General features: G+C 40.6%; 1 protein-coding gene across 2 annotated transcripts in view; it reads right to left on the bottom strand.

Moving 5' to 3' along the window:
* dmap1 (DNA methyltransferase 1 associated protein 1) overlaps window positions 1-27,564 on the bottom strand; it is a 78,840-nt gene that overhangs the window by 45,969 nt on the left and 5,307 nt on the right. For both annotated transcript variants that reach the window (XM_072574404.1, XM_072574403.1), the window contains exons 2-3: window positions 18,847-18,955; window positions 16,195-16,286 (exon numbers count right to left, since the gene is read on the bottom strand). In XM_072574404.1, coding sequence (XP_072430505.1) covers window positions 16,195-16,286; window positions 18,847-18,945 — 191 coding nt within the window. In that variant the 5' untranslated portion in view covers window positions 18,946-18,955. The remainder of the gene's footprint in view (window positions 1-16,194; window positions 16,287-18,846; window positions 18,956-27,564) is intronic.

Raw genomic sequence — 27,564 nt, 5'->3', positions numbered from 1 at the left:
TGACTAATGCACCTAACTAACACATCCCTGAACACTATAGCAATTTAGCATGGCCAATTGACCTGCACATCTTTGGATTGTGGAAGGAAACCGGAGCACCCGGAGGAAACTCATGCAGGCACAAGGACAATGTACCAATCCACAGTCACTCGAAGCTGGAATCAACCACAGGTGACTGGCACTGAGAGGCAGCAGTGCTAACCACTGAGCCACCATGTCACCAAGACATTGGTTAGTCCACTGTTGGAATATTGTATACAGTTCTGGTCTCCTTCCTTTCAGAAAGATGCTGTGAAACTTGAAAGGCTTCAGAAAAGCTTTACAAGAATGTTGCCACGGTTGGAGGATTTGAGCTATAGGGAGAGGTTGAATAGGCTAGGACTGTTTCCCCTGGAGCATCGGAGGCTGAGGGGTAACCTTATAGAGGTTTATAAAATCATGAGGGACATGGATAGGATAAATAGAAAAAAAGTATTTTCCCTGCGGTGAGGGAGTCCAGAACTAGAGGGCATAGGTTTAGGGTGAGAGGGGCAAGATATAAAAGAGACCTAAGGGGCAACTTTTTCTCGCAGAGGGTGGTACGTGTATGGAATGAGCTACCAGAGGAGGTGGTGGAGGCTGGTACAATTGTAACATTTAAGAGGCATCTGGACGGATATATGAATAGGAGGGGTTTGGAGGAATATGGGCCAGGTGCTGGCAGATAGGACTAGATTGGGTTGGGATGTATGGTCGGCATGGACGAGTTGGACCAAAGGGTCTGTTTCCGTGATGTACATCTCTAGGACTCTATTCTGTGGGCGATTTTCTCAACTCACCAGCAATTAAGACCCTTCTTATGTGCTATGTTTAGGAAGGTCTCCAAATGCCCCAGTCTGGGGTCAATAAGACGCACAAATGGGATAAGCATAAAAAGGACCTCTGAAAACAACCTCCATGCCCTTTTCTCTGCACCCCTCAATCCCTGCAAACTGAACCCCCAAAAAAGATTTTTATAAAGTACCTTCTCACCACTGGATCACATCAGAGCAGGCCTCAATCCATTGGATTTTCAGACCTAGAAACAGCCAGCTTCCAATTGGCTGGAAATATCTCATGGACGATGGTCACCATTGTTGTGGCACCTTATAACCCACTGGACTGCCCACCAGTCAGTTTCCTAAGAGGTGAGAGTTAAGTGAGGCTATCTCATTATTAGTGGGTGACATATTAGTCATCAACCAACTCAACATACCTACCCATACTTTGAGACCATCTGACTAGTTTCCACAGACAAATTATAGCTACCCTTTCATTCACTAGCTCATTTCCCTGTACAAACAAGAAAATACATTGCAGAAACAAATGTACAGGAGGTCTTAACAATAGCACTACAGGAAGTAGGAAGCAAAATCATAAATGAGCAAGTTCAAAAAATAGATTTGGCTGAGAAATACAAAACTGGAAAAGTTATTGAAATAAAAAATGGATAGCAAGTTAATGAACAAAAGTAAAAATGTCAAAAAAAATCAGGAAACTTTGCCAACAGCCTTTAAACTGAATTTGTTTATTGATACAATTGGATCTCAGCAATCTATGACTTGATTTTAAAATTCCCTTATTTTCAAATTTCCAAATGAGCCTGGCTTCTCTCCTCCAACTTCACAATCTTCCAAGATATCTGCATTTATTTAATGCTAATCCCTTAAGTATCCCAGAAGCTGATCACTCCACCACTGGTCATCATGTCTGCAACTGCCTAGATCCTGAGATTTGAACTCCCTTCTTACATCACCCTGCCTCTCTCTTTTGCCTTTAACAGATTCTTTGAAATCAACTTCTGCAAAGCTTTTGACTATCAACCCTAACACTCTTTCATGGCTAGGTGTCCAACTTTGCTTTATAACACTTCTGTGAAATTTCTCAGAATCTTTGTTATATCAAACAGGACTACATAAAGTGGTTGCTTTTAAGGCCTGTTGTGAGCACTAGAAGTTAGTTCTATCGCAACAAAGGAATCAGACTTTGTGTGGGTATTGCAGCGGAGGACAGATGTGATAGACAAAGTTACACTTGTCTATTGAGACAAAATGATCAATGTTTTTCACCAAAAAAATTGATTGTTTTTATGAACAAGGAGGGATTTATACTGAACCCACCTTGTGAACAATAGTTGCTTTACAATTAATATTCAGCATGACCTAGTAAGTTACAATTTTTTCTGTTTTATTCTTTGATATGAGGTGGACATCTTTGACAAACTTAGTATTTGTTGTGCATCTTTACATGCCCTTGGACTGAGAGAGTTAGTAGGTCATTGAGCTCAGCACAGCCACAGTGCTGTGGGTCAAGAATCACACAAGCCAATCCAGATAAGGACAGTAGATTTCCTTTCTGAAAGGAAATTAGTCATAGTCATACAGCACGGAAACAGACCCTTCGGTCCAACTCATCCGTCCTAACCAAACCTAGTTCCATTTGCCAGCATTTGACCCATATCCCTCTGTGAACAGGTGATGTAACTAAACAAGTAATGACTGGTTGGTGGAGTGGGCAGATAGGTGTCTGGTGAGATTCCATGCAAAGAAGTGTGAGGACCTTGGCAGGAAGAACATTGAAAGATAATATAAAGCCATGTACAGGGCCAGAGAATGTGGTTAGCTCTGCTGCCTCACAGTGCCAGGAACCTGGATTCAATTTTACCCTCAAGTGATTGTCTGTGTACACTTTGCACATTCTCCTCTTGTCTGCATGGGTTTCCCTGGGTGCACCAGTTTCCTTCCACAGTTCAAAGGTGTGCAGGTTAGGTGGATTGGCCATGCTAAATTGCCCATAATGTCCAGGGATGTGCAGACTATGTGGATTAACTGTGGTAAATACAAAGTTACATGGATAAGGTGGGGGGGTTGGGTCTGGATGGAATACTCTTTGGACCACTGGTGTGGACTTGATGAGCTGACTGGCCTTCTTCCACCCTATAGGGATTCGATGATTCTATGATTGTTTACACATATGCACAGATCATTGAAGGTGGCAGGAAAGTGGAGTACAGTTAATAAAGCATACGAATCCTCAGCTTTATTAAAAAAAGGATTAGCGTACAAAAGCAAGGATCTGATGTTGAACATATGTAATTTAGTCATTAGACCACTTGTTAGAAAGAGAAAGCATACGTAAGGTTTAGGAAATTGAAAGGAGACAGAGCCCTCAAGGAATACAAAGTTGATAGGGAAGAACTCAAAGAAGGAAGTTGGAGGGCCAAAAGGGGACATGAAATATCTTCAGCAAACAGGATTAAGGAAAATTCCAAGGTGTTTTATACAAGGAGCAAGAGGTTAGCTACGGCAAGTGTAGAGCCACTCAAGAATAAAGGAGAAAGACTTTACACGGAACCAAAGGAAATGGATGAAGCCCTTAACAAATACTTTGCATTGGTATTTACAAAGGAGAAGGGGATGGTGAGTTTCAGGAGGATATGCTGATATTGTAGGGCACGTCAATATAAAAGAGATGTTGGTGTTTTGAAAAGCATTAAAGGTAGACAAGTACCTAGCATGTGTTTGGTAGTGACATTATGCTGGGAGTGATGAAAATGGTAATGATCCCTTGGCATCCAGGTAGCCCACAAACCTACCAACACACTTAAACAGAAACTAATGAACTTAAAGGATCCATTAGATACCACCAGCAAAACTAATGTCATTTACAAGATACCACGCAAGAACTGTTTAAAAACACTACATCAGAAAAACTAGCAGGAAACTTGCCACCAGCATACATGAATACCATCTGGCCACCAAAAGACACAACACACTATCACTAGTTTCTATACACACAGACAAAGAAGGACACCACCTTGACTGGGACAACACACAGGCGAAATAAAGACACGCATGAAAATTCTTAGAGGGCATGGCATTCTATCCCGAACTCCATCAATATACACATCGACTTAAATCCTATCTAACTTCCCTTGAAAAAAAAAGAACTGGAAATGACATCATCCAGCTTGAGAAACTAAGACCTATACTAGAGAGGCGAGACAAACCACCAGCACTTCACCAGAGACTCTCACTGATGATGTTACCTAGTATGGTGACGTAACATCTGAAAACAAACCTTCAAGCTCAGCAATTTAACTTACAGACTTAATGATTCCTTGAATTTGAAGACTGATGGGGTGAAAAACAATGACAAGGAGTACACTTTCCTGGCTCTGGGAAAAGGGGAAGGAATGAGGGTAGAACTGTATGAAGTGGGTGGCCCGTCACCCATAGTGTTGGTGGGATGGCACGGGGAGCCTCATTTGAGAGAGAAAGGAAGACACGCCAATGGCATTGTTATGAAAGGTAGTATCATGAGAACAGCTGTGATAGATGGAGAAATTAGGAGAATGAAATGGAAACTTCACAGGAAGCATGGCATGAGGAACTGTAGTCGAGGTGGCTGCAGGAGTCAGTTTGTAAAATCAGTAGACACCCTATCCCCAGAAGAGGAGACAGAGAAGACAAGAAATGTAAAGGAAAAGTCAGAGATGGATCAAATGAAGGTAGGTTGGATGGAAACTAAGAAAAGTTGATTAATTTATTCAGACCTGGATGACAGCAAGAAGCAGTACTGATACAGTCACCAATGTAGTGGAGGAACAGTTGTGGGAGTGGGCTAGAGTAAGACTGAAACAAAGAATGTTCCACACACCCCTCAAAAAGGCCTGCATAACTAAGGGTTATGTGGGTACCCTTAGCCACACCTTTCACCTCATGAAAAGTAAAGACTAAAGACAATTGTTCAAAGTGATAATGGGCTCAGTAAGGCATAGAAAAGTGGTGGTGGATGGATACTGTTCAAGCTTCTATTCCAGGAAAATGCAGAAAGCCCTCAGACTGTCTTGATGAAGATAAAAGGTGGAAAGGGATTATATGCCCATAGTGAAGAGTAAGTATTTAGGATCAGGAAACATGGAACGTGATTGGCTAAATTCTGGCAAATGGCATTAGATCAATGTAGAATATCTGGTCAGTATAGACGAGTTGGACCAAAGTGTCTGTTTCTGTGCCGAACATGTTTATGACTCTAACTGAGATAGGGAGCCAGAAGAATAATTAATGTAGTTTGAAAGAACCTGAACAAAGGGAGAAAAAAAAAATAAGTTGAGGTTGGAAGGAATCAGTTCAGATGGGATTGGAACATGCGGAAATGATGAGTCTCGTCAGGTCGGTCCCATTTGTGAAATTTAGGAAGAAAGTTGAAGTTGGCTGTTCAGAGTTCAGCGACCAACAGCTGGGAAGGTGTGGAGGGAAGATTTCAAGAGCAAACAGTTCTCAAAACAACAGCTTGATAGTCAGTGGTGGGGCTATGATACAAGGAAAATTAGAAGTGATAGAAAATGGGGCTTAGCCTATGAAAGGTAGAGGTCAATACACCAGATAACAATAGCACCAAAGCAAAAGTGAGGACTGCAGATGCTGGAAACCAGAGTTTAGATCAGAGTGGTGCTGGAAAAGCACAGCAGGTCAGGCAGATCCGAGGAGCAAGAAAATCGATGTTTCGGGCAAAGGCCCTTCATCAGGAATAGATGAACAATAGCACCATCCTTGTCAATAGTTTGATAATATCAGGATTTGACATGAAAGACAGAGTGCAGACATAGAGTGGGAGAAAGAAGCAGAGAAATTCAGGCAGACATTGTCATGCCAGTAGTTCTCAATGAAGCCAGGTTGGGCCGGGGCGGGGGGAGGGAAAACAGGCACTTTCCAAAGTAATTAGGTACAGGGCAAAGGTAACAGAGAAGGTTTCAATGTTGTGCTGTGCCAAAAATTCATTTAGGTGTGGACATAAGAGAATAAAGCCCTCAGATTGTTCACAGTTGGAGAGCAAAAGATCAGTGGATATGGCAAATACACAACAAAAGATGGGATTAGAAGGGACAGATTTAGAGGGAAGAGGATGGGACAAAAGATCCAGTGCTGTATTGGTGCACTCATTAAGTGCTGGAGCTAGCATTCCCTTACATCTGAACAGAAGAAGAAAAATATTTCCTTATAATGTGTTGAATGAGTTGAAGAATGTAATGGAACTGGGGACCAGTAAAAGTTTGGAATAGGAGGGGCTGGTGCTGACTTAAGAAGGGTCTATACAAATTTACCATTCATGTATACATACAAATTAAAAGAGTAGACTTTCTGACCCCACAAATCTATTTCACATTCAGTAAGGTCATAATTGATCTGACTGCAGCTTCAATTCTGCATTCTGATGCACAATGGAATATATTGTGTGGAAAGTTTGTTAAATAGTTACACCTCAGATGTGTTTGAACAAATCTAGACTGAAATAGAAAACTTTTAAAGAAGGCAAGAATATAAAATCATTTAAAGCCTTCGAGACATTTTTAAAAAGCAACCTTCTATCGTTGTCATTCTTAGGGTTAAATGAAAGAGACAATAGCCCAAGACATATGAGGAGTAGGCACAATTGTGAATTTATGAAACACCAAAGTAGGAAGATTGTTGTGAAATTTGAAAGGGTTCAGAAAAACTTACAAAGATGTTGCCAGAGTCGGAGGGTTTGAGCTAAAGGGAGAAGCTGAATAGGCTAAGGCAGTTTTCCCTGGAGCGTTGGAGGCTGAGGGGTGACATTATAGAGGTTTATAAAATCAAGATGGGCATGGATAGGGTAAATAGACACAGTCTTTTCCCTGGGATGGGAGAGTCCAGAACTAGAGGGCATAGGTTTAAGGTGAGAGGGAAAAGATTTAAAAAGGGACCTAAGGGGCAAATTTGTCACACAAAGGGGTGTCCATGAGATTAAAAGGTGCAGTAGTAGTGAGGATACAATATTGGGCAAGACAAAAAGTACAACGTAGTAGCAAATAGAAAAAAAAACATACATCGATTAGATTACTTATAGTGTGGAAACAGGCCCTTCCATCCAACAAGTCCACACCAACCCGCCGAAGTGCAACCCACCCAGACCCATTCCCCAACATTTACCCCTTCACCTAACACTATGGGCAATTTAGTGTGGCAAATCCACCTAACCTGCACATTTTTGGATTGTGGGAGGAAACCAGAGCACCCGGAGGAAACCCAACGCAGTCACGGGGAGAATGTGCAAACTCCACACAGTCAGTCGCCTGAGGCGGGAATTGAACCCAGGTCTCTGGTGCTGTGAGGCAGCAGTGCTAACCATGCCACCCATTAATCGATGTTGGAAATCAGAAACAAAACAGAAATTGCAGGGAAAACTCAGTTCTGAAGAAGGGTGCATGAATCTAAAATGTTAACACTGTTTTCTGTCCAAATAACTGCCAAACCTGCTAAGTTTTCCCAGCAATGTCTGCTCTTGTAGTGGTGAATAACTGATCAAGGTAAGCAGTGATGTCTCCAGAGTCAGTATTAGGACCACTACTACTTTTAAGATACTACCAGTGTTAACTTGGATATAAGAAACAGATATTTTGACTGAACTGGCACTCAGAGTTTGAGACAGTGTGTTTGCGTGTGTGGGTATGGGAACCTACCCTGCTCCAGATGGTCATCCTGCAGCATTAAACACTTCAAGAAGCACAAAATGAAATGAAACAGGTCATCTACTCTCTTTTCAGGAACAGGTCCTGTCTCCAAGCTACCATCGAATCAAACGGCCTTCAGTAACTGGACAGTGAAGGTCAGTCACAAGAATGATTGTGAGGGACAGTGTGGTGAATAGAGAGGATGGAGAGGTATTGAGTACAGATGGCCCTGAAAGAAAACTCTCCACCTCTTGTCTGATGCAATAGTTAATGTTGCCAAGTTCCACACATGGAGTAGCCCTAAAGCACCCATTAATTGGCCACTTACGGATTTTAGTTACTCAAGGGTGGGCAAACCTTACCCACCTTCAAACTTGTTGTCAGAGGGATGTATGATCCAGCCCATAACTTTGCAGATGTCACAAAGCTTAGAAATGTAGTTAATAGGAGTAAATAATAAAGGTTTTAGGAAGATGAGGAGGACAATGGATACATGGTAAATAATGTTGAATGCCCAGTGTAAAATGATGCATTTTGAACAGAAAAATGGTGGGCTGTGCAAATTAAATTGCTCAATTTTAATGAGACTATAAAAACAAAGAATAATTAGTGGAAACAGATTTCAGATAATTGGCAAATAAATAAAGGGCAAAGAATTTTGAAAATGTATTAAGAACTGGAATGCCCTACCTGAAAACAGTGGAAGCAAATTCAAATGTAAGTTACAAAAGACAACTGAATATATGCTTGAAAAAATTAAATCTGCAGGCACATGGAGAGAGAACAGGAACATGGGACTAATTGCATAGATTTTTAAAGAGTTGGCATAAGCACAATGGGCTGAATAGCCTCCTTGTAGGCTATAATATTCTATAATACAAATCAGTAAAAGTAGATATTTTCTAATCAATCTGTTTGGAGACCCTGGGATATGTGGGACTTGACCCTGGGACACTATCACTACTCCACAAGAGCCCTGAATTCAGGGGTGGGACTTGAACCCACAACCTTTGGGCTCAGAGGCAAGACTGCTACCTCCTGAGCCATGGCCAATATACTATCATTAACTCCACATTCCTTTCCAATTTACTCTATTACAATTGGCACTAAATATCCCAGAATATCAGTGCTTCGGGCGGGATAGAGAGAGAAGCAAAAGGGGTGGAAGAGTTGCACTACTGCTAAAGGAGGGCACAATGGAAGACTCGAGCAGTGAGGCAATATGGCAGGGCTCAGAAATAGGAAAGGTGCGATAACAATGTCGGGATTGTACTAAAAGCCTCCCAACAGTGAAAATGAGATGTAGAGTGACCATAGAAAGATATAGGAGCAATAGGGTGGTGGGGATAGGAGATTTTAATTTTACCAACATTGACTGGAATTCACTTAAGTGTTAGAGGTCTGGATGAGCAGAATTTGTAAGGAGCATCCACGAGAGTTTTCTCGAGTAGTATGTAAATAGTCCAACTAGGGAAGGGGCCATATTGGACCTGGTGTTGGGAAATGAGCCCGGCCAGGTGGCTATTGAAGTTTCAATAGGGGATTACTTTGGGAATAGTGATCACAATTCCATAAGTTTTAGAATAGTCATGGACAAAGATAAGAGTGGTCCTAAATGAAGAATGCTAAATTGGGGGAAGGCCAACTATACCAAAATTCGGCAGGAGCTGGGGAATGTAGATTAAGAGCACCTGTTTGAAGGGAAATCCACATTCAATATATGGAAGGCTTTTAAAGAGAGATTGATTAGAGTTCAGGAGAGATAATGTTCCTATGAAAATGAGGGATAGAAATGGCAAGAAATGGAGGTCCCAGAGGACTGGATAATTGTTAATGTTGTCCCCTTGTTTAAGAAAGGTAGCAGGGATAATCCATGTAACTACAGACCTGTGAGCCTGATGTCAGTGGTACTGGAGAAGATACTAAGAGGTACGATATAAACCCATTTGGAAGAAAATGGGCTTATCAGTGATGGGCAGCATGGTTTTGTGCAGGGAAGGTCATGTCTTACAAACCTAATATAATTCTTTGAAGAGGTGACAAAGTTGATGGATGAGGGAAGGGATGTAGATGTCATATACATGGACTTTAGTAAAGTGTTTGATAAAGTCCCCCATGGTAGGCTGATGAAGGAGGTGAAGACGCATGGGATTCAGGGTGTTCAGGCTAGACGAATAGAGAACTGGTTGGGCAACAGGAGACAGAGAGTAATAGTGGATGGGAGCTTCTCAAAATGGAGACCTGTGTCCAGTGGTGTCCCACAGGGACGTGTACTGGGACCACTGTCGTTTGTGGTATACATCAATGATTTGGAGGAAGGTGTAGGTTGCCTCATTAGCAAGTTTGCAGATGAAACTAAGATTGGTGAAGTAGCAGATAGTGAAGGGGACTATCAAGAGAATACAGTCGAATATAGATGGATTAGAGAGTTGGGCAGAGAAATGGCAGATGGAGTTCAATCTGGACAAATGCAAGGTGGTGCATTTTGGAAGCTCCAATTCAAGAGTAAATGAAAAAGTACTGGGGAAAATCGATGTACAGAGAAATCTGGGTGTTCAGGTCCATTGTTCCTAAAGGTAGCAACGCAGGTCAGTAGAGTGGTCAAGATGGCATACAGCATGCTTTCCTTCATTGGATGGGATATTGAGTACAAGAGTTGGCAGGTCATGTTACAGTTGTATAAGACTTTGGTTTGGCCACATTTGGAATAGTGCGTACAGCTCTGGTCGCCACATTATCAAAAGGATGTGGATTGGAGAGGGTGCAGAGGAGGTTCACCTGGTATAGAGGGTGCTAGCTCTTAGGAGAGGTTGAGTAGATTAGGATTATTTTCATTGGAAAGAAGATGGTTGAGGGGGGACCTGATTGAGGCCTACAAAATCAGGAGAGGTGTAGACAGGGTGGATAGCAAGAAACAGAGTCGTTTCCATGGGGTGGGGGAGTCCAGAACTAGAGGGCATAGGGTGAGGGGGGCAAGATATAAAAAGAAAGACCTAAGGAGCAACATTTTCACAGAGGGTGGTATGTGTATGGAATGAACTGCCAGAGGAAGTGGAGGAGGTTAGTACAATTGGTTAGTACAATTGCAACAATTGAAAGGCATTTAGATGGGTATATGAATAGGAAGGGTTTGGAGGGATATGTGCTAGGTGCTGGCAGGTGGGACTAGATTGCATTGGGATATCTGGTTGGCATGGACGGGTTGGACCAAAGGGTCTGTTTCCGTGCTATACATCTCTATTACTCTAAACATTTTCCCAGAGTACAGGACTCAATTAGTAGGGGTCACGAGTTCAAAGTGAGAGGGAAAAGGTTTAGAGGAGATAAAAGGGGAAAGATCTTCACACAGAGGGTGGTGGGTGCCTGGAATGCGTTGCCAGTGAAGGTGGTAGCAGTGGGAACAATAGCATCATTTAAAATGTATCTAGACAGATACATGAATGGGTAGGGAGCAAAGATACAGTCCCTTAGAGAATAGGTGGCAGGTTTAGATAGAGGATCTGGATTGGCACAGGCTTGGAGGGTCTGTTCCTGGGCTATAAGGTTCTTTGTTCAATTGCAAAGCTGCTTCTACTTTCAAAAACAAAATCGATTAAATCACTGAGGTGCATTTATTCTCGAGTATGTTGAATCAAAAACATTCATAGCATACAACAAATATTGTTTTCCTACAACTAAGTTTATACTAAAATACAAATCGAAGTGGCAATGTAGATGTCCAGTCAGTGACTGCAGTCATTACTTAAAGAAAATGCCATTTAAAATAATTCTGATTAAAAAAACTTAAAAAAAGGTAAGCTGATTTTAACAAACGTGCTTGTACTTTTTTACATTAGTTTTGTCCATCATATCAAAGAATCATCATTTCTATTTTAGTCATCCCAAGACCATCAGCCCCTGAAGGAGGCAGTTCTACAAATATCCTCACTCTCAATAATGGAGAACCCAGCACATCAGTGCAAAGATAAAGCTGAAGAATTCACAATAAGGTTCAGCCAGTAGTGCTGAATTAGTGATCCATCTCGCACCACTTTAAAAACTCTCAGCATCACCAGTGACAGTCTTCTGCCAATTTCAATTCACTCCATACAATACCAAGAAATAGCTCAATGCATTACATGTTGCAAAGGGTCTAAGCCCCAACAACATTCTGGCAACGTCAACAAACACATGTGCTCCAAAAATTGCAGCACTCCTAGCTAAGCTGTTTCAGTACAGCTGCAACATTGACATCTAACAGGTAAATGGGCAATAAATGCTGGCCTGGTCAGCTATATCCACAACTCACAAATGAATAAAACTAATTAACCCTTTGAACATTTTAACCAAAACAAGCAAATTGCTTACATTTTTATCACCTTAAATATGCAAAGACTGCCTTTATAAACCCAAAAGCAAGAGTGTCACTGGCAAAGCCAGCAACTTTCTATAGCCCCAAGTTCCTTGAGAAGGTGCTGAAGGCAAGACTTCTTTAACTGCAGCCGTCCATCTGGTCTAGTGACATGTATAGTGCTACTGGGACAAATTCCAGGTTTTTGATCCAGCAAAAAAAAAAGTGGCAACTTTGATGCTAAATTGCAGCTGGTGGCATTCCCATATGATGCTCTAGGTGGTACAGGTAATGAGTTTGGAAGGAACTCTTAACCGAGGCTGTTACCAGTGGTAGAGGGGGCCAATCATCTGGGCTTTGTCCAAAATGTTATTGAGCTTCTAGAGTTCTGTTAGAGACAAACTCATCCCAGCAACTGGGGTGATTCTATCACACTCCTGATTATAATGGCAGACAGGCAGTGTGAGTTACTCTTAGGAAAAGACCTACCTTCTGTTCTGCTCTGGTACCCACAGTGTTTATATGGCTGGTCCATTTCTGGTCAATAATAATGTTGATGCTATTGGAATGTTATGGGGAGATATATTATCTCAGAAATGGTCATTCAAATCACACTATCGTAGGGCAATAGTACAAGTTACTGGCTGAAGCATAAAGGTTGTCCATGTTTTGTTGAGTATGAACAGCTTCAATAGCTGAGAAGTTCTGAGTGACTTGCAATCTTGCACAATCAACGAACATCCCCAATTCCAATATTAATTAGTGAAGCAGCTAAAGATGATTAGCCATGGGCATAACCCTGCGAAATTCTAACTGTGTGATGTTCTGGGACTGAGATGATTGGAGGACACACTTGCAGTGTTGGCAAGAGGCTGAGCCTATATTCATGGGAGTTTAAAAATGAGAGATCATCTGGTTGAAACAAGATCTTGAGGTGACTTAAAGTAGATGCTGAAAGGTTGTTGCCCCTTAAGGGAGAAACTAGAATGAGGAAACAGATTAAAAATGAGAGATCTTCCATTTAAGAAAGAACGAGATGAAGAGAATTTTTTTTCCGTCAGAGGGTTTCTCTCTTCCTCAGGGAGTGCTGGAACAGCAGCATTGAATATTTTAAGCCTGAAGTAGATTGACTCTTGACTAACAAGGGAGTCAAAGATTGTTGGGGTTAGGCAGGAGTGTGAATTTGTATCCACAATCTGATCAACCATAATGTTATTAAATAGCAGAGCAGATCGAAGAGCCAAATAGCCTACTCTTGCTTCAGATTTAATAGGCCTCCTTGATGTCACATGCAGTGAAATGCCACCTTGATGTCAAGGACTCTTACCTCACTTCTTGAATTCATGTTTAAACCTCATGAGTATAAATTCATGAGTTCAGATACTTACTTGTCCTTGCAGAACCAAATCTGAGCATTAGAAAGCAGGTTATTAAATGTCACTTGATAGCCCTGTCAACAATATATTCCAACACTTGACTGAAGATCAACGTTAGATCAATATTAGAGGGCAGGAGGTATTTAGCAAGATTGGATTTATTCTGCCTTTTGTGCCCGAGAATATACAGGCATTTTTTTCCATGTTGTCAGTTGATGTCAGTGTTGCAGCTTAGCTAAAGTATGTGGCTGGTCCTAGAATATATATCTTCAGTGCTTTACCAAGATGTTGTCAGTAAACATAGACTTTTCTGTATCCAATGTCTTTAGTTGTTTCTTTATATCATGTAAAGTTACTCAAATTGGTTGGAGACTGGCATCCAGTGATTTAAAAGACCTCAGGAAGAAGCTAAGATGGATCACCCACTTAGACCTTCAGTCTCATCTTTTGCATTGACATACTGGTCCCATCCATCACTGAGGATGGGATGTTTGTTGGTGCACCTGCTTGGATTATCAAATTAAAGCAAATACGGAAGATGGTAGAAATCTGAACGGAAATCAGAAAGTGCTGGAGAAACTCAGTAGTTCTAGCAGCATCTGTGAAGCGAGAAAAAGAATTAGTATTTCAAGTCCGTTATGATTCTTCTTCAGAACTGTTCTTTAGTTCTGAATTGTTCGACCACTATTCACCAGTGAATGTGTCAACCCTGTAGAGCTTTGATCTGATCATTAGCTGTGGAACCACTTAGCTCTATCTATGCACTGCTTGGCCTGTATGTATCCCTTTAATATAGCTTCAATGGGTTCACAGTCACAGTCACATGACACCTTATTTTAGCTATGCCTGACCTTGATTGCAATATTCTCTCCTGAACTTCCATCAAAGCAAGGTTGATCCACTGGCTTGATGATAATAGCAGAGTGAGGAATATGCCAGATTCTGGTTGAACACAGTTCTCCTGCTGGTAATAATCTACAGGACCCTGTGGATGCCCAGTTTTGAGCTCAGTCAGAGGTGGCTCCAAGCCACTTCTGGTGATGGGCACTGAAGTCTCACAGTCAGAGCATCAGAGCAAATTTAGTGAAGCAACAGGACACACGAACACAGATTCAATTGTAATTGTTGTGGTTCTGTTCGCCGAGCTGGGAATTTGTGTTGCAGACGTTTCGTCTCCTGTCTAGGTGACATCCTCAGTGCTTGGGAGCCTCCTGTGAAGCGCTTCTGTGATCTTTCCTCCAGCATTTGTAGTGGTTTGAATCTGCTGCTTGCGGTTGTCAGTTCCAGCTGTCCGTTGCAGTGGCCAGTATATTGGGTCCAGGTCGATGTGCTAATTGATTGAATTTGCACTCATCCACAAATTCAATCAATAAGCACATCGACCTGGACCCAATATACCGGCCACTGCAACGGACAGCTGGAACTGACAACCGGAAGCAGCAGATTCAAACCACTACAAATGCTGGAGGAAAGATCACAGAAGTGCTTCACAGGAGGCTCCAAAGCACTGAGGATGTCACCGAGACAGGGGACGAAACGTCTGCAACACAAATTCCCAGCTCGGCGAACAGAACCACAACAACGAGCACCCGAGCTACAAATCTTTTCACAAATTCAATTGTAATATCCAAGATGTGTACAAAAGCATCTCCAGATCATATATGTGGTCATGGCGCAACTAAAGTTTCATAGCATTTTTTTTAAAAAGTTACTTCTTCAAATTGTAAAAATTTGTCTTTTATACCCATTAATGGTTATCTGTAATCTTTATGCCTGATAACACACCCTGGATATTATAGTATTGCAGCAACATGATTACACTAGAGAGACAAATCTGATGCACAGACTTTCTTCTCATAATGCAGAACTCACTTTCTATTTCTATACCTGACTGTCATATGACAGTGTACTTGGAATATTGCAGTGCAGTGGAATTGGAATGAAAACTCAACATATTTTTTCATTGGTCCTGTCAATCCCACTTCAGTTTCAAGTTCCACGCCATTACATATCTCCTTTTACCCATGGAGATCCAATCTCACTAGCTTCACCAGGTCAGCTGGAGGACTTGCCACTTCTTCCTTGAAGGAGATCCAAGAATTCCCTATCTATCATGACTATCTTCCAGCCCTAGGCTAACTTATTCACATAGTGAACAACTTCTCTTTTTGAGTCAACTCATTTATTTCAAATAAATGTGCTGCTATGGCAACCTGCATAATTCTGAGCAATACCTGCCTTTTTTTCTGGGTTATGTGGCTCATTCATAGTTTAAATTCCATTTCGATCCCCTCCCTAGCCTCTATTACCATACATTAATGACAGTACCAACACAGTTTCCTGCTCTCAGCTCAACCCAAGTTGTCATCTTTGATTCAAAATTCCACCCTTCTTTAATGGTTCATCTCTAAATATTCCTTTCCCTTTCTCAACTTCTCTGTTTCAATATCTAATTATGTGCAGATCTTGACCAATATTCACCATAAACCCAGTGACTCCCATCCTCATACCCTAGTTCTGTAGGGGACTTGATTCCAGTCTTCAAGTTTCTCCATCACATTTGTTCTCAAGATGCTAACTTTCAAACCAGTCAGTCATTCAGATCAGTCTCCCTTTACCTTCAACAAATAACTCCCTTGTCTGTTAAAATACCTCAGCCCTGTACAGACAGTATTTAAATGGACAGCCATGAGAAGTGCATTAATAAAGGAGTCAGGCATTATTCTGAAAACTTGACTACTGTGTTTACCTAATTTTCATTTAATGTTTTTCTTCAAAACTGAAATCTCCACTTTCCGAAGCATAAGATGCACTCAGAATTTCAGCAGAATCCAGTAACAGTGAGAAATAGAGTAATACAACACTGCAATATTCCACAGCTGCCATGAGAGGCTGCTCTAACACAAAGCTGTTAGAGGTTATAAACACATCCTCAATAAACCAATCACTTAGTGAGCACTTAGTAAAAACATTATTTTTCATTTGCTTTAACTTACTTTTTGTCAGAGTACAATAGAGCATAAACTTCTCTGTGCATTCCCTCTGGTCTTTTAAATGTAAGCGCTTCTGTAGACTTCTTTGATTTTTTCTGAATAAAATAGGGATTTATTATTCAAAATTAGCTTTGACATTAAGAACTAAAATAAAGCTAAATACTGCAGATGCTTTAAATCTGAAATAAAAACAGTAAGTGCTGAAGAAACTTCGCAGATCTGGCAATATCAATAGACAAAGATCCAGAGTTTTGGGCCCAATGACCAGAGAATAGTGATTGAACTCAAGACATTTTCTCTCTTCATGGTTGTCAGACATGATGAGTTTCTCCAGCACTTTCTGTTTTTATTTACCATTAAGCAACACAGCAGAGAGTGAAAATGAGAAGAGTTAAACTCTACATAAAATAAAATCACAATTAGTGGAAAGGAAAACACAAGAAGGGACAAAGTAAGAATTAGATTGAAAACTAGAAAATGCATTCTCCCAAACTGGTATACAGCAACCTACTGCTGCAGAATTTCAGCTTTACATTGAAGTAAGCTACTATTGTTGGACAGCTCATAGCCACAATAATTCATCTTCTTTGTAAACAACTCCAAAGACCAAGATGAACATTTCAGCCTCCTCCTTACTATCAATCACTGACGCCTGGCTTGAAAAAGCTGATCTCTTCCTCTATCCCTCTAAATTAAAGAAATATTAGTATGTATTTTTGGTTTTCACCTTCAGCCAGTTTTTAAAGTTTAGTTTTGTCTAAATAATGAATTTAAAATAGAACTTCAAAATTATGAAACAAGAATGAATTCCAAAACCTATTAAAATTCAAGCTGAAAATTTAGCAAACGATTGCCTTAAAAGAAATTCCATGACCAAACCATCTCGAACAGATTCACATACAGATTAGATATATCATGTATAACATTCAACTAGTCAAATTAGCAGATCTCAAACAGATCAATTATAGGTCTTGGCATGCCTGGATTTGGGAGTGAACAATTTGCAAGGATGAGTATCCAGTGATACTTGCTGGAATTTAATAAGGATAAGATTGGATAGGACTACAATGTCGCTGTAGTTCAGTTTTCCATAGCCACTTAAGGTTCAAATGTGACCAATTAAGCAAGAATCTGGAAGATAGCCCTGGGATTCTGAATCACTAAAACAGTGATATTACTACTAAGCCACTGCCTTCCTCGAATCATAATCAACAATCTTAAGCTAGGAAGGAGAAGGAAATTGGCAGGAATAAAGGAATTTCCAAGTAAGGCCCAAAATTGTTTGTCGTCTCAATCTAATCGCTAGTTTGGAAGATAAATCCACGCAATTTTACTTACTTTGTTTCTCCAACATTTACCCACAAATTGAAGCTGCTATAGTAATTATTCTGCCTGAATTACAATCGATTTAAAATAACACAGAATGAAGAAGTTTAGAACACTTAGCCCCATTTTGGAACGCAAAAAAGTACATGCAGATTTTATTCAAAGCAAAATCTATTCAAAAAAATGATTCAGCAGCTTATTCCTTTTAATTAAACACAATCACTGAAGTGAAAGGGAACAGAAATTCAATATTTACTCATTTTCTACATTGTGCTGCATCATTTCTGATTAATTTAACACACTGATAATCAGGGCAAGATGATGTCAGTGCAGAGCAAATCAGTGAAGAAATTAAAATGCTAATTTAAATTAAAAGCATATGTAAATTTACAGGTTTTGGCCAGCCTGCTATAAATTAATCTTTTAAATCCATGATGGAAAACTACTTTAATACAAATGAAATGGCTCAAAAGGGTGCTGCTTAAAAACTGAATATACACCCAGGTCTGGTTGTAAACCATTAATCTTACTGATCAGTTCAAAGTAGTACAGACTCCAGGAAAGAAAGACTCAAGGGCTTTAAACAATTATAGAAACCCAGAGGTGAGATTATATCTATTCAGTAATTTTAAAGCAGTGCACTAAACAAAGTTATCTGCTATTAATTTGAACCACAACTTTGAGCAATTTTGGTTATATTGATATGTACTGATGTTGAATACCTCTTTCATGTGGAACGATGATGATTAAGCCACTTTGAATTTATTCAATCTCAATAAAGTCAGGTAGCAATAAACATTATCGTCAGTTTATGAAAGTCACGTCATGCTAGTGGACCATAGGGCTGCTTGCTCTCTCTCTCTCTCTCAGTCAATCAAGAGTGTAGTGCTGGAAAAGCACAACAGGTCAGGCATCAAGAGCAGGAAAATTGACATTTCAGGCATAAACCCTTCATCAGGAGTGAGGCTTGTGGGTTGGGGCTAAGAGATAAATGGGAGGGGGTGGGGTTGGGGGAAAGATAGCTGAGAATGCGTTGGTGGATGAAGGTGAGGGAGAAGGTGATAGGTCGGGGGGAGAGAGGAGTGATGAATGATAGAGAGACACAACTGGTGGCAGTTTTAACTTAAGGGTCACCATGCCTCATGTGTGGGAAGAGATCAAGTAGTACAGTACTTCATGGTAACCTCAGCCAGTGCAGAACTGGACCCACACGGCTGGTGTTACCCTGTATTGCAAACCAGCTATCCAGTCAACTGAACTAAATGAGCTCCTACAGTTCATATTAACCTTGAAGGAGTTTACATTGTAGAATTGTTTAAAAAGTGTTACCTTATCTGAATTAATGATATCTTTTTTACTAATTGGTGTGTTTTCAGAGTCACCACCCCCCAGTTCCAAAATATCACGAACATCTGCTCCTGTCGCCATTTTTATAAACCTGTAAAGATTAGAAGTAGAAATTTAAGAAGGAAATTCAGTTACAACAATCAAAAACTGCATTTACTGTATTCACCCTACACCTGGGTTGAAACTTCAATGCTGAAGAACAGCTGAACTTAGCCATTGTATACAAATTTCAGAATCCTTACATTTGGGTACTCTCAAGACATGACCCATGGTATAATTAATTGAATGGACTGTGTTCAAAATAGGATACTAGGGCTCTTAGAAAATTATCCAGTAGGCAACTAATCCTCTAACTACAAAAAAAATCATCTTCATAATTCTAATATGACCAGTAAACCCATGCCACATACAACACACTCTCCACAGGTAGCATTTTATATATAGGAAAAAAGTCTACCGTCACTCCCAGTTTCAATGGATTCACATCTTTTGTTTAGCCAAGTCATAATAGAATAACTGTTGAAAGACATTTCCCTCTGTTTTCAGAGAATTTCCAAACCAACTGTCAACAGTAAGGCCTCCAAGCCTCGTCGAGGCAAATCTTCAAAAGATCCTTAAATTAGGATGCGTCTTTTCAACCAGTGACCATCCTCCCTCCAGCATTCCATCTGGTAGCTCCCAGGAGTCTTGCAGATTGTACCCAATCTGCTGGCCAGTCTTCTTCTTCTCTGCAAGACCTGTCCCATTCTATATAAAAAAATCTCAGAGCCTAAAAGTCTGTCCATAGTCAGCCCAGTTTCTCCTGCATTTGCTTTCAGGTATAGACATTTTGTACTTTGCTCCCATTAAATCTCAATCTGGGCCCCCACACTCCTCATTTGTATATAGTAACCAAAACATACAGGCTTGTTGTAAGGCAGAACTCCAAGCAGATAACATTAATCTCTGCACTACTACACACCATTTTACATTTTAATTAAAAAAAGACAGGCCTAAATCAGAATTCTCTCATATAACCACAAATACAATGGATGCCAATCACGCATTGTATTAAGCAGTAAGTAAAATATTATTCAAGACCATAACTGTTCAAGATAAAACTACAATTCCAAGATATAGGGTTGAATTTAAGTAAAAATAAAAGTAAAAGAATGTTCAGATTTTGGTTATGTTGATATGTACTGATATTCAATTCAACGCTTTCACATGTGATTACCATGAGACAATGATGATTAAGCCAATTTGAATTTACTGAATGTCAATAAATAGTCAAGTAGCAATAAACATTGTCAGTTTATGAAAGTCACATCGTGCTAGTGGACCATAGGGCTATTTTCTCTCTCTCATTAGAGAATACAACTGGTGGCAGTTTTATACTACCTATATGAAAGAAACAAAATGATATGTAACCTAACAGTTATTTACCTAAACATTTAAATAAAGTTCTTTTTAATCTTTAACATTGAATTACTACTCTCCACTGTTATGCTTGGCCAGATAAGACATAAGATAACTACTCATTGAAGCATACATCTGATAACTTCAACCCATATCAAAACCTTACTCCCTCTACAGAAGCCTAACTGATTCTAAATAAGCAAAAATGTACAATAATTTGTATTAAATAGATTGATAGTGTTGTGAGTGGCAACCTCAGTATTGCCTTCACAGAGGTGAGGCTTGCATGAAAGCTCAAAGTTGAGATCACACATGCAAAACTGAATTCAAATTATGTCTTGCCTCCCTGATACCTGGCAAAAGAGCAGACACAGAAACTTTAAGATAATTATGGATTGGAAGGAAAGCACACACATCCTGCCAAGAAAAATTAGAGGATAAAAGAACACAAGAACTAGGAGCAGAAGGAGACATTTGCACCTGCCCCGCTATTTGATATGATGATGACTACTCTCACCTTGGCCTCAACTTCACTTAAAAGCCTACTGTCCAGAAGTCTTCAACCCATTACTAAATTTAGAAATCTGTCAATCTCCACCTTAAATTTATTCAATGCCCCAGCATTGTCAAAAACACTTTTGTGCGACACCTTATCAAATGCCTTCAATGAACTCTGGTAAGTTAGTCAAGCATGAAATACCCTGCATAAAATCATGCCAACTTTGATGAATTGTATTTTGACTATCCAAAATGTCCTGTTGTTATTACTTCTTTAAACATGGATTCTAATAATTCTCCAATGACATGTTAAACTAACTAGGCGATAGTTCCTTACTTTCTGCCTCCCTCCCTTGTTGAATAAGGGTGCTATATTAACATTTTTCAATCCAATGGAACCTTCCCCGCATCCAGGGATCTTTAGAATATTATAACCAACCAATCCACCATCTCTGCTGCCAATTCCTTTAAGACCCTAAAATGTAAACCTTCAGGCCCTCCAATGTGAAAACTGAAGCAAAATATTAATTTAATGACTCTGCCATTTCTGTGTTCCTCACTATTAACTCCCTAATCTCAGCCCCCAATACCAACATTCACTTCAGCTACTCTCTGCCCCTTTATATACTTGAAAAATATATAAGTGAATAGCAAAAGTTTCTACATCAGATTTTTTTCCTAATTTACCTTTGCTCTTTTTCTGATTTTTAAGCAACCCGTTATTGATCTTTAAATTCTTCCCAATCTTCCAGCCTGAAAATCACCTTTGCAATATGGTATTCCTTAGTTTTTGACTGTATATTATCTTTAATTTTCTTGCTTAGCTATAGATGCTTTCCCTCCCTTTACAATTTTTCTTTCTTTCTAACACAATACCAAATACCAATAGCCTGCTCCTTGGTTGATTCCCCAACATATTGTTCCAAGCAACAATCACTATGTTATGGATCAGACCAAATCCCCTCAAGAATATAGTCCATACCCTAACTTTTTTCTTATTGTACAGATAAGTGTAAGACATTGTATTCTATTTGCAACTTGATTGATCAAACTACCAGGCTTGAAACAAAACACACTGTATTTGTACACCTATGATTAAAATAGAGTCAAAATAAAAAGAAAATAATTTGCTTAATTGTAACTCTTGACATTAGATTAGGTTAGATTACTTACAGTGTGGAAACAGGCCCTTCGGCCCAACAAGTCCACACCGACCCGCTGAAGCACAACCCACCCAGACCCATTCCCCTATAATTACCCCTTAACCTAACACTACGGGCAATTTAGCATGGCTAATTCACCTAACCTGCACATTTTTGGATTGTGGGAGGAAACCGGAGCACACATGCTTAACAATATATTTTATTTCATTTATTTATTGTCACATGTATCCTGTTACAAAATACAGTGAAAAGTGTTGTATAGCATCACCAGTCTCTGGCACCATCGTAAAAAACAAATAAAAACAGAATATAATGGCAGAAAAATGGGAAAATAAAGGAATTGTCCAACTTTACAGTCCTTCTTGTTAAGTGCTCTATCATGGGCTAGGTGGCCAGGCATGAGTCCCCTTCACTGCACTACTGGAACGAAAGTCACCACTCTTCGGTGCCATCCCGCCTCCACTGACGTAACCAGCACCATCTTTGTTACACATGATTACAAAAACAGAATTTTCTAACAAAGCATAACTGAGGGAAACAAAGCCAAAAGGGATGAGAAATATCCAGATATTTAAGTCTTCCGTAAATCTTATCTCCATGCAGGCAGCCGGGCCAAGCCACAGCCTGGCGTCTTGGGAGGAGCGGAGTGATTGCTACCGCTGACACTACTGCCTCAGCTCTCCTGCTGCTGCCTCCAATTCTGTGACTACTGGTGTTGCAACCAAGTCCTGGAACATGCTCGGGCAGAGCCCATTCACAGCCTCCAATTACCAGATTCCGGACATGCTCCAGCAGGCCCCACTCACAGCCTCTGATCAGTGGACACCTACTGGATCCAGGAACATGCTCAGCATAGATATTAATTAATTCTGACCAACTGTTCCAGTACAGTAACATCCCATTAACACACACTTGGCAAAAGCAAATTATGTAAAATAGGTTGTCTCACATGCAATTCTAGCAGCAGGCAGAGAACCTCAGCTTTTAGTTGTAACAGAAAGAGAGGAATAAGGGCTACCACATCCAGTTTCAAGATCCCAGCAACTGCTACTGAGGACTAAAACTAAAAAATTCTGTTTCTGTGGGATGTTGATCCCACCCATTCAGGCTGCTTCTATTTTTCTAACTTATTTTTTTTAAAAATGCCTCACAAGCTCCTTACTTTATTGGCTTTGGAACATTTCTCATCAGTTTTCACGCAGGAAAAGGGGAATATTGTAGAGGGGAAGAATGAGATATGAGATACTAGACTAGAAAGGATCGAGGTTAGTTACAAACAGGTGTTATCAATTCTAGAAGGAGTAAAAGTAGACAAGTCTCTTGGGCTGGATGGGATTTATCAGAGGATTCTCTGGGAAGCCAGGGAGGAGATAGCAGAGCCTTTGGCTTTGATATTTGAGTCGTCATTGTCTGCAGGTTTAGTACCAGAGGATTGGAGGATTGCAAATGTTGTGCCCTTGTTCAAGAAGGGAAGCAGAGATGACCCAGGTAATTATAGACCAGTGAGCCTTACTTCTGTTGTAGGAAAGGTTTTGGAAAGGATTATAAGAAATAAGATTTATAATCATCTAGCAAGCAACAATTTGATTTCAGATGGTCAACGTGGTTCCATCAAGGGAAGGTCGTGTCTCACAAACCTCACTGAGTTTTTTTGAGAAGGTGACCAAACATGTAGATGAGGGTAGGGCAGTTGACGTGATATACATGGACTTCAGTAAAGCCTTTGATAACGTTCCACATATCAGGCTGTTGGTGAAAATGCAGAGGCATGGAATTGAGGGTGATTTAGCAGTTTGGATTAGAAACTGGTTTTCTGAAAGAAGGCAGCAAGTGATGGTTGATGGAAAATATTCAGCCTGGAGTCCGGTTACTAGTGGTGTGCTACAAGGAACTGTTTTGAGACCACTGTTGTTAGTCATTTTTATAAATGACTTAGACACAGGCATAGGTGGATGGATTAGTAAATTTGCAGACGACACCAAAGTCGGTGGAATAGTGGACAGTTTGGAAGAATGTTACAGGTTGCAGGGGAATTTGGATAAACTGCAGAATTGGGCTGAGAGGTGGCAAATGCAGTCCAATGCAGCTAAACGTGAGGTGATGCACTTTGGGAATAACAGCAAGAAGGCAGAGTACTGGGTTAATGCAAAGATTCTTGGGAGTGTGGATTGCACAGGGATCTTGGAGTCCATGTACATAGATCCCTGAAGGTTGCCACCCAGGTTGGTAGTGCTGTTAAGAAGGCATACGGTGCATTAGGTTTTATTGGTAGAGGGATTGAGTTCCAGAGCCACAATATCATGCTGCAACTATACAAAATGCTAGTGCGGCCGCACTTAGAATATTGTGTACAGTTCTGGTCGCCATATTTCAAGAAGGATGTGGAAGCATTGTAAACGGTGCAGAGAAGATTTACCAGAATGTTGCCTGGTCTGGAGTGAAGTTCTTATGGGGAAAAGGCTGAAAGACTCAGGTCTGTTTTCATTGGAAAGAAGGCGGCTAAGAGGTGATTTGATAGAGACATACAAAATGATCAGAGGATTAGATAGGGTAGATAGTGAAAGTCTTCTTGCTAGGATGATGACATCAGCTTGTACGAGGAGGCATAACTACAAATTGAGGGGTGATAGATTTAAGACAGATGTCAGAGGCAGATTTAAAAGCAAATTACTGTGGATGCTGGAATCTGAAACCAAAAGAGAAAATGCTGGAAAATTTCAGCAGGTCTGGCAGCAGCTGCAAGGAGAGAAAAGAGCTGACGTTGAGTCTAACTGACCCTTTGTCAAAGTGGATGGAAACTGGAAGCGAAGTTTATGAATTTTTCCAGGTCAGGACGAAGGCATGAAGCCGCACCGAAATAGTCATCAATGTACCGATAAAGCAGTTCTGGGAGGGGACCTAGGTAGGCCCGGAACAAGAAATGTTCCACATACCCCATGAAAAGGCAGGCATAGCTAGAACCCATGTGGGTACCCATTGCTACACCTTTGATTTGGAGAAAATTGGATGAATTGAAGGAGAAGTTGTTGAGAGAGAGAAAACAAGTTCAGCCAGGCGGAGGAGAGTGGTGTGGATAGAGATTGTTCAGGCCTCTTTTCGAGAAAGAAGCAAAGAGCTTTCAAGCCGTCTTGGTGTGGGATGGAGGTGTAAAGAGATTGCACATCCATGGTGAATAAAAGGTGATTGGGTCCTTCGAATTGAAAGCTGTCAATGTGTCGCAAGGCATCAGAGGAATCCTGGATGTAGGTGGGGAAGGAGTGAACCAGAGGAGTAAGGATGGAGTCAAGGTAAAAGGAAATAAGTTCAGTGGGGCAGGAGCATGCTGACACAATGGGCCTGCCGGGACAGACCTTCTTGTGGATACTGGGGAGTAGGTAGAAACAGGCTGTCCAGGGTTGGAAGACTATGAGGTTGGAAGCTGTGTGGGGGTGGTGGGGGGAGGTGGAAATTAGGTCAGTCAACAGTGTGGGGACAATGGCTTAATGCTCAGTGGTGTGGTCATGGGCTGGGGGAGGTAGGAGGAGGAATCTTTATAGGGTAGGTAAGGTTGAGCTTTGACTAAGGGTCAGTTAGACGAACAGGATTGTATGTAAAATTTTGCTTCTAGGTACGAATGCTAAAAGCCCGTGTGTGACCATGTGATTTCATTGTCCTGCTTTGCTACGCGCTGATTGAACGCAAAAGCTCTCGGGCCCTGCGTGATCTCATTCAGTCAGCTCTTTTCTCTCCTTACAGATGCTGCCAGACCTGTTGAGATTTTCCAGCATTTTCTCTTTTGGTCAGAGGCAGGTTCTTTACTGAGAGAGTGGTAAGGGCGTGGAATGCCCTACCTGCCAATGTAGTTAACTCAGCCACATTAAGGAGATTTAAACAATCCTTGGATAAGCACATGGATGATGATGGGATAATGTAGGAGAACGAGCTGAGAATAGTGCACAGGTCGGTGCAACATCGAGGGCCGAAGGGCCTGTTCTGCACTGTATTGTTCTATGTTCAAGATCAGTACAGTAGCACCTCGACATAAGAACGACCTCGTTCATGAACAAATCGGTTTACGAACATGATTGTACGTAAACTTTTGCTTCAACGTACATATGAAATTCAAGGTACGAATGCAAAAAGCCTGTGTGCGACCAAGTGGTTTCATTGTTCTGCTTTGCTACGCGCTTGTTGAACACAAAAGCTCTCGGGCCCCGCGCGATCTCATTCAGTTCGTCTTTGGTGCGTGCGCTGTGAACAGCCGTCCAAGCATTTTTACACTATCCAAATAATGGGAAAAATTGATTCAGTTCGCGAACTTTTGGGTTCGCGAAACAGGTCCCGGAACGGATTAAGTTCGTAAGTCAAGGCGCTGCTGTATATAGAATATTTGAAGGTGGAATGATTGACAACTTTAACTGAAAAAGTTGGTAGAAAATAATACCAGGACAGGGAAGGCAAAAATGAAATCCCCAGATCAAACAGCACTTAATTTAAAAATGTACATATTACTATAATATTTACAACTGATGATATCATTCTCTACCTCACTTATCTGCTTTCCAGTTGGGTGGGACTATCTTTGCTTGATTCCACTTTTAGCTACAACCAACAGCATCTCCAGCAATAGCTTTCCTGCCTATGCTGAACACTCTCCAAAGGAACAATGGCTTAGCCTTTTATCTTCCTCAGTCATATGCTACCCTAGTAAATGTTAGCATGGCTTCCCTTTACTGCAATCAATCGTAGTAGCACACTAGCTTCAGAGTTTTAAATTTCCAGGTTTAAGTCCCACTTGAGCACTTCTGTGCAGAAATCAAGTTTGACATTCCAATACACTGTTGAGTGAAGGAGTTCTCCCATGCCTTGAGCAAAATTTATCCCTCAATAACACTTGGCATGATTATTTCTTGTTCTTTGTGGTAATTTGCTGTGCGTAAATTGGCTGCTGCATTTTCTCAAGTATTTGCACTCCAACAAGTACATGGAGATAATCAGTGGCTGTAAAAAACATTTAAATACAAAACTTTCTTTTTCCTTAAAAAAGGACAACAATGATACATGACTGGAAAAGAAACAAAATTTTAGTTAGGTAAAAAATAACGCAGAATTTAAATTAGAAACAAAATGTTGAAGAGAACCACAATCAACAAGATACTTAAACAAAGAAAGAGTTTAAAATCCATCTAGTTCACGGATGCCTTTTAGAGAAGTAAATTTGCTATTGTTACTTGGTCTGGCCTACATGATGGGTCGAGGAGTAGCCGATGTTGTTTAATTTAGACAAATGTGAGTGATGATTTTGGTAAGACAAATCAGGGCAGGACTTATACACTTAATCGTAGTATCATGGGGAGTGCAGCTGAACAAAGAGACATTGGAGTGAAGGTTCATAGTTCCTTGAAAAAGAAGTCACAGGTAGACAAGGTAATGAAGGTGCTTGGTACACTTGCCTTTATTGGTCAATACATTGAGTACAGGAGTATGGATGTCATGTTGCGACTGTACAGGACACTGGCTAGACCACTTTTGGAATACTGCATTCAATTCTAGTCTTCGTCCTATAGGAAAGATGTTGTTAAACTTGAAAAGGGTTCAGAAAAGATTTACAAGGATATTGCCAAGGTTGGAAGATTGAGCTATGGATAGAAGTTAAATAGAC

Source organism: Chiloscyllium punctatum, chromosome 7, assembly GCF_047496795.1.
Source record: "Chiloscyllium punctatum isolate Juve2018m chromosome 7, sChiPun1.3, whole genome shotgun sequence".
Classification (NCBI taxonomy): domain Eukaryota; kingdom Metazoa; phylum Chordata; class Chondrichthyes; order Orectolobiformes; family Hemiscylliidae; genus Chiloscyllium; species Chiloscyllium punctatum.
Note: the sequence above shows the minus strand (reverse complement) of the source record. Positions and strands in the feature narration are given on the sequence as shown.